The 11,053-nt window shown below is 47.3% G+C and overlaps 1 protein-coding gene across 1 annotated transcript in view; it reads left to right on the forward strand.

Moving 5' to 3' along the window:
* Window positions 1-4,125: 4,125 nt before the first annotated feature.
* LOC119272379 (protein SGT1 homolog) overlaps window positions 4,126-11,053 on the forward strand; it is a 13,433-nt gene continuing 6,505 nt past the window's right edge. The window contains exon 1 of the mRNA XM_037553883.1: window positions 4,126-4,561. Within this exon, the coding sequence (XP_037409780.1) occupies window positions 4,126-4,561 (436 nt within the window). The remainder of the gene's footprint in view (window positions 4,562-11,053) is intronic.

Raw genomic sequence — 11,053 nt, forward strand, 5'->3', positions numbered from 1 at the left:
GAAGCATTGGGAGATAAAATCAGATCATATATCATTGAGCATCAGTGCATGTACGTGGGAGTTTAAACAAAAATACTAGAGATGCTCAAATCAGGCTTCAGTACTTTTCATGGGCAATTTGCGTACCTGGCGCCACTCGGTACTATTCAGAAAGAGAAGTGGTCGCGGGGTGACACACCAAGTATTTTGTATCAGATTCACTGAGCAAGACAAAGCCGGGCAAGCATCTGCACCATGCCTGGAGTGGAGTTTCGCTAGGACTTGCATTTTCCGCGTTAGAGCCATGCTGCCTCGAGCACACCTGACCCGCTGAGTCTCTTCGCTATGTGCGGGCTCAGCATGCGCCTCCCTCGGCAGCATGGCCCCGCCTCTGCCTGGCCCGTCCTTGCTTTGCTCCGAACTGCTGCGCCGCCGGAGCTCCGTCCTCACCGCAGAGCCTTTAAACCGGTTCATTAGGCCGTCGTGGTTGCTTTGCGGTTTTACGTGAGCCGCCGTCAATGCTTCGAGTCACCGCCACTAGAGAGCCTCCCCGTGCCTCTAACCCACCCCCGCGCGGGCCCTTGTGACGAGCCACCGTTGTGACTGCTTCCAGGTTACCCTGATCTTCGCCCCTCCGCCTGTTAACTTGCCTCGACGCTGCCAAGTCGTCGTGCCTGCGGTCCTAAGCCGCCATGCTGCTTCACACCTCACCTGTTAGTCCGCCTTTCCATCACCGGTTCTGCCCGTGCAGCTCTATTATATGCTCTGCGCTGCGTATCTCGTGAGAGGTGGAGGAGGAGTTAACCTGGTGGGTAACGAGGAGTTGTGACAGGATTTGGCAGGATCCTCGAGGGGGTTAACATAAAAATGTTTGGATAAAAATATGGATCAAGGGGAATTCAGTAACAGTACTGAAAAAATTATCTATGGACAGATGATCCATCGTCAAAACAAAATCAGGTGTTATCCCTCCTATGTATTTTATCAGTACATTTTAATTCTTCTGAGCACCACTCCACTGCCCTATTGGTGTTTTTATACACAAGTGAAATTATTGTTCTACTGCCGGGATAGAGCGTGCACTGGCAATATTCTACAACGGTGTTTTCCTCTGTGTCACACTACCAGTTGAATGGACGGGTGGATCACGCGTCCGCACTAGTTTACAACGCAGAGGACAACTTGCCGTATGCACCTGTTTACAATGTCGCGGACGATACATTGGTCTGTTCTCATGGCCAACTCGGTCGTGATTGATTTCAGCTTTACCGGGGTGATCATCAACTCCGTGGTGGATAACTTCTGGTCTAACATATCAGGTGAAATCCATCCAATATATTTTTATATTATATATTGCTTTCTTTAAAAGAGCAATTACTCCGGCTTGCAAAGTTATCTAATACAGGACCCTAAACCGCCATATTGGTGCAAATTTAAAGGCCGTCAAAAAAATTTCCGGCTTAAAAATGAAGGATTTCGGTTGCAAAACACGGTTCAAGGGACGGTTGTCTCCCACAAAGCTTTGAAGCTCTCAATATCTGGTTAAAAGAATAATCTCTCGCAAGTTCGAGTTCTCAGGAAATTATAAGGGGCCAAAGAGAGTTTGTTGCACAGTACAACTCAAACATGGGTATCCCTTGAGCGCAGCTCGCAATATCATTTGGGGGTTTCCTGTTCAAACATAGGTGTATTCATCAAAGAGAACATAACATTGCTACCCTCTTGATTCCAGCTATCAATCCAATATTATCACAAGAGCACGACTCTGGTTATTTCGGTAATCCGGCTATCAAGCCAATATTATCATAAGGGGCCAAAGAGAGTCTGTTGCACAGCACAGCTCAAACATGGGTATCCCTTGAGCACAGCTCAGAATATCACTTGAGGGCTATGTTCGAACCATAGTCACACCTCTTGATAGGCTTAAAAGCCACCAGGGAAATCATTTGGGGGCTCTGGTCGTATCCGAACCACAACTTATACCCTCTTGATCAGCATAAGGGCACCAGGGAAATCACTTGGGGGCTTGGTCGTATCCGAACCATAGCTACACCTCTTGATAGGCATAAGACCATCAGGGAAATCACTTGGGGGCTATGGGTTCAAACCATAGTTACACCTCTTGATAGGCATAAGGGCACTAGGGAAATCACTTGGGGGCTTGGTCATATTCGAACCATAGCTACACCTCTTGATCAGCACAATGCCATAATTATGACTACTTGGGGGGCTCTGGTCGTATCCGAACCATAGCTTAAACCCTCTTGATCATACACATACATCATCATATATTGCATCATCATTACACCATCATAGCATGTATCGTATGTGCATGGATATACCGGCTTATAAGGCAGGAATCGGTTTTTGAACCAAGTCATATTATTCAAATCTTTAATAGCCAACATGGCTGGATTTTCTTATGGTTATCAATAACCAGTATTATGATTAAGGTTTTCAAAGTCGCTTTAGCGCAATGACTATCATATTATTAATGGATATGATTTATTCTACAATTAAAGAATAGTCCCGAGTCGCTGCAGGCTTACGACCCGGCACTTGGGGGCTACATTATTCAAGTTGGGATTACATCAAATACACAAGTCTCATGTCGCTGCAAGCATGCACCATGACACTTTGGGGCTAATGCAAAGTCATTGTTTGCTCACTTATTGAAGACCCGGCTCATCAAATCGTAATGAGCCGACCCTTGGGGGCTATCAATTGCTCCTATCAACAATTCAAGGTACACAAATTTTCATCTATTATTGAAGGATCCACTGCTCAGTTGGTAAAGCACAAAGCTCTCAACCTTGTGGACGTGGGTTCAAGCCCCATGATGGGGGTTACATCGTATAATGTCATTCTCAGTGAAGTATATATAAAGTCCCAGGTCAATATTATCTTACTGAGCCGGCCCTTGGGGGCTACACGTTGCTATTCAAGTCTACATAATCATATCTATAAAGTCCCTGCTCCTTATTGCATAATAACCCGGCCCTTGGGGGCTACACTGGTTGAAGTTTTTATGAGCATAAGACAATTTCAAGTCCCAGGTTGCTGCAAGCATGACAACCCAACACTTGGGGGCTACATATGTGGGATACTCAGTTCTGACTGGTGATTGAGATGAACAACCTGGATTTCTTCAAGCTTGTGACATTCATATTGAAGCAAGTCTTAAGCTGTTGCTATGCTACCTTCTTAAGACTTGGGGGCTACAAGTGATAGGCATATAAGAGGTATATTTTCAAGCTTGATGTTAACTACAATTATGACCCGATGCCATCAATATTTGTAAACCGGCAATGATAATCCGGCAAGTTCAAGTCTTAAACCGGCAAAGTTCTACATTCTTAAACCGGCTGAAGATCAGATGAGTATTTCAAAGACCAATATTTTTGTTAAGCATTGGGAGATGAGTCAAAGAAGTTATTCTTCACAATATTTCTCTATGATAAACCGATGTCAACAAATTGATTATAAAGCTGGTCTATTGACTCGGATTTTATAGAAGAAGGAAGTGACAAGGACTTAAGGATAATCAAGATCAGTTTTGTAACGCCCCGAGACCGATGTGCCAGGTGTCCTCCAGTTATTCGCTGTTGTTGCCTTGTCTTATGCTTGCGTGTCATGCATTGCATACCATGTCATCATGTGCATTTCATTTGCATACATGTTCGTCTCATGCATCCGAGCATTTTCCCCGTTGTCTGTTTTGCAATCCGACGCTTCTATGTCACCCGGTGTCCCTTTCTACCTCTTTTCATGTGCGGGTATTAAACGTTTTCGGATTGGACCGATACTTGCCAAGCGGCCTGGGTTTACTACCGGTAGACCGCCTGTCAAGTTTTGTACCATTTGGACTTCGTTTGATGCTCCAACGGTTAACCGAGGGACCGTAAAGGCCTCGTGTGTGTTGCAGCCCAACACCCCTCCGAAGTGGCCCAAAACCCACCTAAAATCATCTCCATCATCTAGAGCGTTCGATCACGATCGCGTGGCCTAAAACCGCACCTCATTTGGACTCTCCTAGCTCTCTCTACCTATAAATATGTGGCTCTCCCCGAAAATTCCGCGCAGATCAAACCCAACCCTAACTTCTTCCTCCTCCCGCAGCCGGACATGTTCGTCCCGCCGCCGGACATGTCCATCCCATCGCCGGACGTGTCCACGCCGCCACGTCGCTCGGACCAATCAGGGGCCGACACCTCAGCCGGCCGCCGCCCTCCACCAACCGGACAGCGCCACCTGTTCAGCCGGCGCTCTCCCACCGCGCGGCCCGGCGGAGCCCATCGCGGGCCCGCCCAGCCCATCCGGTCGCCGCCCCGCGCAGGGTCGTCCTCGCCGCCTATGCTCCCGCACGCCGCCGTCCGGGGCGCCGCGCGCCGGCCGCCGGCCACCGAAAGCTGCCTCCGCCGCCGCCTCGTTCTTCCCCGCCGACAAACACCTTCAAGCTCCGCCGCCATGTGCCTCGCCGGCCTTCCCCAAGAGCCCGCGGCTCCCCGCCGGAGCGCCTCCCCGCCTGCCTCGCCGGAGCGCGGTGCCGCGCAGCTACCTCGCCGCACCGCCTTGCCTCGCCGTTCGCGCCTCGCCTCGGCTTCCGCGCCTCGCCGGAGGTTCGCCGGAGCTCATCCCGGCCAGATCTGCCCGGTGGATGAGATCCACCGAGGGATGAACCAAGAGGCGCCATCCCGAACCGGATCCACCCCGTCCCGGATCTCCTCGTCCCGGGTTGACTTTTCCTGCAGGGTAAAATTCTACTAAGTCCCCGAGATTTCCATGTTTCAAATGCCCATGTTCATCATATCGTAACTTTGCATCTGTAGATCCATTTTGGGCATGTAGCATATCGAAATGTTCATCTCAGAGAGCACATCATTTCATCTCATTGCATCATTTTCATTTGAGTTCATCTTCATTCCCGAAATGCTGTTGGAAGAGTGCTATTTGAGTTAATTGTCAGATCTGCTGCATCAAATAGCTATTTGTCATTTTTGCCATGATTAATGTGTGCATGATATGCTCCTGAGCTCCACATGTGTTTTGTTATATGCTTTGCCATCTTTCCAGATGTGCTATCCATGTATTTTTGTGATATGTATGGTGACTATCACAAGCTTGCAAAGTGGTGCATTCGTTAATGCTGATTTCAGGGACTTAGAATTTCTTCAAGTCCTTGATCTGTTTTTATCAATATGCCATATGTTCATGTTGTTTCCTAGTGATCCGTGCCTCTTTTGGGGATGATAAGTAAGGATGATTTGTTAATCTTGTGGTGCTCTATCCATCCATATCTTTGTTTGCATTTATGGAGCACCCTAGCTTGAGTCAATCGAGCTCTACTTTTGCTATTTAGTGAATCTGGGCAGATTGTCTACTTGTTAGCGATTTTGCTGAGGATGTTGTTGTTGATCCATGCATGCTATGTTGTTGTTCTTGCCATGTCTAGCTTATATAATGTGTATTCTTGATGGGTGTATGCTTAGATTGTCATGCCTTGCCTAGTAGTGAGTGCATCGAACTCGTAAACATGCCTACTTGCTAACATATTTGCATGCTCCAATTTTTCTCTAAGTCTGTAACCTGATTATGTTTTTGCCATGTTCACATGCTTGCAATTGTATTTTCTAATCCTTTTTGGCTCAAGGTCGCTAAGGGACTTTTGTTAAGCTCTTTGAGTAGCTCCATGCCATGCCTTGCTTTGCCATGTTAAGTTCTTGTAGCATGTAGTTTTCATGCTCCAAAGTGTGCTACTTGATCTGAAATTCCAGGCTTGTGTTAATTTCACTAAGTCTGAAACCTGTTTACCAATTGCACTTTTGCCATGCTTGTTTGAACCTGTTAATGGATGAATTGGCCGTAGCTCAGTGTTCATCTTTTGTCAAGCATTACGAGTGGATCCTTGCCATATTTTTTTTGCCATGTTTGGGTGCTGTAGCATGCTTGTCTTGTTGCATTTAGATGGCTACTTGCTGTATATCGCAGACCGGTGCCATATTTGAATTGCTTGCCATTTCTAAACCGTGTCTCCGATTCCGGTGTTCTTTATATCGATTTCAACCGAAATCCCCTCACCATTCCAGTGGCACTCTTGGATTTCCAAGTTGAGGCCAGGTTCATTCATTCCTTTGCAAGTCATGCATATGCATCGCGTACCGCATCCCGCATATCATACCATGTTCCTGTGTTGTTTGTTTACTATGTTGTGTGCTTCTTTCTAGTGTTTGCTTCTTCGGGTTGGTTCCGATAACGTCGTGTTGCAAGGATTCGTTCGTCTACGTCCGTTTGTCTTCTTCATGGACTCGTTCTTCTTCCTTGTGGGATTTCAGGCAAGATGACCATACCCTCGAAATCACTTCTATCTTTGCTTGCTAGTTGCTCGCTCTTTTGCTATGCCTATGCTGCGATACCTACCACTTGCTTATCATGCCTCCCATATTGTTGAACCAAGCCTCTAACCCACCTTGTCCTAGCAAACCGTTGTTTGGCTATGTTACCGCTTTGCTCAGCCCCTCTTATAGCGTTGTTAGTTGCAGGTGAAGATTGAAGTTTGTTCCTTGTTGGAACATGGAGATGTTGTTCCTTGTTGGGACATGTTTACTTGTTGGGATATCACGATATCTCTTATTTAATTAATGCATCTATATACTTGGTAAAGGGTGGAAGGCTCGGCCTTATGCCTGGTGTTTTGTTCCACTCTTGCCGCCCTAGTTTCCGTCATATCAGTGTTATGTTCCCGGATTTTGCGTTCCTTACACGGTTGGGCTATAATGGGAACCCCTTGAAAGTTCGCCTTGAATAAAACTCTTCCAGCAATGCCCAACATTGGTTTTACCATTCGCCACCTAGCCTTTTCTTTCCCTTGGGTTCTGCAGACTCAAGGGTCATCATTATTTTACCCCCCCCCCGGGCCAGTGCTCCTCTGAGTGTTGGTCCAAACTAGAGTCCTGTGCAGCGCCCCCTTGGGGAAACTCGAGGTTTGGTTTTAGTTGTATGGAGAGCTCATCTGAGTGTGCCCTGAGAACGAGATATGTGCAGCTCCTATCGGGATTTGTTGGCACATTCGGACGGTGTTGCTGGTTTAGTTTTACCATTGTCGAAATGTCTTGTAGAACCGGGATGCCGAGTCTTATCGGAATGTCTCTGGAGAAGGTTTATCCTTCGTTGACCGTGAGAGCTTGTGACGGGCTAAGTTGGGACACCCCTGCAGGGATTTGAACTTTCGAAAGCCGTGCCCGCGGTTATGGGCAGATGGGAATTTGTTAACGTCCGGTTGTAGAAAACCTGAAGTTGACCTTAATTAAAACACATCAACCGCGTGTGTAACCGTGATGGTCTCTTTCCGGCGGAGTCCGGGAAGTGAACACGGTGTTGGAGTAATGCTTGACGTAGGTTGTTCTAGGATCACTTCTTGATCATAGTTGTTCGAACGTGCTTTTGCCTTCTCTTCTCGCTCTCATTTGCGTATGTTAGCCACCATATAGGCTAGTCGCTTGTTGCAGCTCCACATCATACCTTTTACCCTACCTATAAGCTTAAATAGTCTTGATCGCGAGGGTGCGAGATTGCTGAGTCCCCGTGACTCACAGATACTTCCAAAACCAGCTTGCAGGTGCCGATGAGACCATGCAGATGACGCAACCAAGCTCAGAAGGAGCTCGATGAAGATCTTGTCCTTTGTGTTGTTTCGTTCTAGTTGATCAGTAGTGGAGCCCAGTTGGGGTCGATCGGGGATCTGTGTAGCATTTGGGTTAGTCTTCTTTTATTTTGGCTCCGTAGTCGGGCCGTGGTTGTATTTGGATGATGTAATGCTTTATTCATGTAATTGTGTGAAGTGGCGATTGTAAGCCAACTATGTATCTTTTCCCTTATTGTATTACATGGGTTGTTTGCGAAGATTACCTCACTTGCGATATTGCTTTCAATGCGGTTATGCCTCTAAGTTGTGCTTCGACACGTGGGAGATATAGGCGCATCGAGGGCGTTACAAGTTTAACATGGATAAATCCAAATTAAACTGGGGGCTAATGTCGGGGATATACCCCGCGGTATGACCCGGCTGGAGTTGTAAACCGGCTGGGACTTGGTAAACCGGCGGAGTTAAGACAGACAGTTAAGACAGATGGCTAAGAAAGACGGTAAACTGGCGAGTGTTAAACCGGCAGAGTTAAGACAGATGGTAGCACCAGCAGGTGTTAAGTCAATCATAACCTGGCAGACAATGTTAAACCGGCGAACAATGTTAAACCGGCAGACAATGTTAAACCGGCAGATGTTAAGAAGCCCGGGAAGGGAAGTCAAGATAGTTTAAGTCTTAGTCCAAGATGGACTCTACATGTAACCTGCCCCTTTAACTTATATAAGGAGGGGCAGGGCTCCCCAAAGAGGGACAAGTAAGAAGAAACAATCTTAGGGCTAGACACAAAGAGGAGAGTCAGTTTACGGCGACCCTCTCATGATGATAATGAGACCTAGCCTCAAACAGCATGTAGGGTTGTTACCGGATGATGTTTCCCGGGGCCCGAAGCTGTCTAAATCCTTGTTTTATGTTGCGTCTCTCAATTCCGCTCAACCCCTCTCAAACTACCACATAGATGCGTTGGCCTCATGACTAAGTCCTCACCCTAGGACATCTGCCGTGACAAAACCACGACACATTGCATATCACATCCCACATATCATGCCATGTTTTGCATCATGTTGCTTGCGCATTGCACCATGGTTGACTGTGGTTTCCTTTGCTTGTGTTCTTGTCTTGGGTAGAGCCGGGAGACGAGTTCGTGTTCGAGGTACCCGTTGAGTTCGTTTACGAGGATCAAGTTTTCGTCTTCTCGGAGAACTTTGCAGGTAAGATGATCATACCCTCGAAATCACTTCTATCTTTGCTTGATAGTTGCTCGCTCTATTGCTATGCCTATGTCATGATACCTACCACTTGCTATATCATGCCCCCATATTGCCATGTCAAGCCTCTAACCCACCTTGTCCTAGCAAACCGTTGTTTGGCTATGTTACCGCTTTGCTCGGCCCCTCTTATAGCGTTGTTAGTTGCAGGTGAAGATGGAGTTTGTTCCATGTTGGAACATGGTTATTGTTGGGATATCACAATATCTCTTATTAAATTAATGCATCTATATACTTGGTAAAGGGTGGAAGGCTCGACCTTATGCCTGGTGTTTTGTTCCACTCTTGCCGCCCTAGTTTCCGTCATACCGGTGTTATGTTCCTTGATTTTGCGTTCCTTACACGGTTGGGTGTTATGGGGACCCCTTGACAGTTTGCTTTGAATAAAACTCGTCCAGCAAGGCCCAACCTTGGATTTACCATTTGCCTCACCACCACCTACTTTTCCCTTGGGAGTCGCTCTCTCGAGGGTCATCTTTATTTTAACCCCCGGGCCAGTGCTTCTCTTAGTGTTGGTCCGAACTAGAGTCGTTTACAGCGCCACCTCGGGGAAACTTGAGGGCTGGTTTTAGTTGTACGGAGTGCTTATCCGGTGTTGCCCTGAGAACGAGATATGTTCAATTCCTATCGGGATGTCGGTGCATCGGCCGGTCTTGCTGGTCTTGTTTTACCATTGTCGAAATGTCTTGTAACCGGGATTCCGAGTCTGATCGGGTCTTCCTGGGAGAAGGAATATACTTCGTTGACCGTGAGAGCTTGTGATGGGCTAAGTTGAGACATCCCTGCAGGGTTTTGAACTTTCAAAAGTCGTGCCCGCGGTTATGGGCAGATGGAAATTTGTTAATGTCCGGTTGTAGAGAACTTGACACTTAACTTAATTAAAATGCATCACCCGCGTGTGTAGCCGTGATGGTCTCTTCTCGGCGGAGTCCGGGAAATGAACACGGTGTTGGAGTTATGCTTGAACGTAAGTAGTTTCAGGATCACTTTTAGTTCACGACCGTGCTTTGCCTTCTCTTCTCGCTCTCATTTGCGTAAGTTAGCTACCATATATGCTAGTGCTTGCTGCAGCTCCACCTCATACCTTTTCCCTACCTATAAGCTTAAATAGTCTTGACCGCGAGGGTGTGAGATTGCTGAGTCCCCGTGACTCACAGTTTACTTCCAAAACCAGTTGCAGGTGCCGTTGATACCGTGCAGGTGACGCAACCGAGCTTAAGGAGGAGCTCGATGAAGATCGTGTTCATTGCGTTGTTTCGTTTCCAATTGATCAGTAGTGGAGCCCAGTCGGGGCGATCGGGGATCTTTTGCATTAGGGGTAGTCTTCTTTTATTTTGGTTCCGTAGTCGGACCTTGATTGTATCTGGATGATGTAATGATATATTTATGTATTGTGTGAAGTGGCGATTGTAAGCCAACTCTTTATCCCTTTCTTGTTCAGTACATGGGATGTGTAAAAATTACCCCTCTTGCGACATGCCTACTATGCGGTTATGCCTCTAAGTCGTGCTCCGACACATGGGAGATATAGCCGCATCGTAAGTGTTACACGGACGAGAGGAGAGAGGCTAGGGTTCGTCGGCTGGGTTTTTTATGGGGACATATGGGGGCGGCGCAGGCCTACGTGACGGGCATGTCGGGTCGCATTCGGGCCTCCCCATATCCACCGGTTAGTCCGGGCGTTTAGGGCGGCTATGAGGAGTCTGGTTGGGTGGCAATTTTTGGCCCGGTCATTGATCGGACAGTCCGTCCGAGCGTTTGAGAGCGGGTATTGAGAAGTCCGGTTGTAGATGATGTAGTCTTCTAACAAGCTCACCCATGTCTATTCTCATCTCCATGTTGCTTGAGTTATGACGGTACCTAGCATGCAAAGATGCCATGCAGCGTTTAGTACCATCAATCCAACATCATATTCTAATCTCCATCGACGACGCACAACTGCACAAGGCAACGACTGCCACGTGGCGTCAATGACAACCTTCTTGCTCCCTAATCACGATCTCAGACACCAAGATCGAAAAGAGTCACCCCCTTAACCCCTCAAAAAAAAAGCAGGAGGCTAATCAAGCAATGATGATTCGTGAAACTTCCTGGGTCCCAAAGGCCAAACAATTAGGCTTGATCCGTACAAAAGACAGAAAGGAAAGGAAAGGAAAAGAGAGGAGGA

Source organism: Triticum dicoccoides, chromosome 3A, assembly GCF_002162155.2.
Source record: "Triticum dicoccoides isolate Atlit2015 ecotype Zavitan chromosome 3A, WEW_v2.0, whole genome shotgun sequence".
NCBI lineage: Eukaryota > Viridiplantae > Streptophyta > Magnoliopsida > Poales > Poaceae > Triticum > Triticum dicoccoides.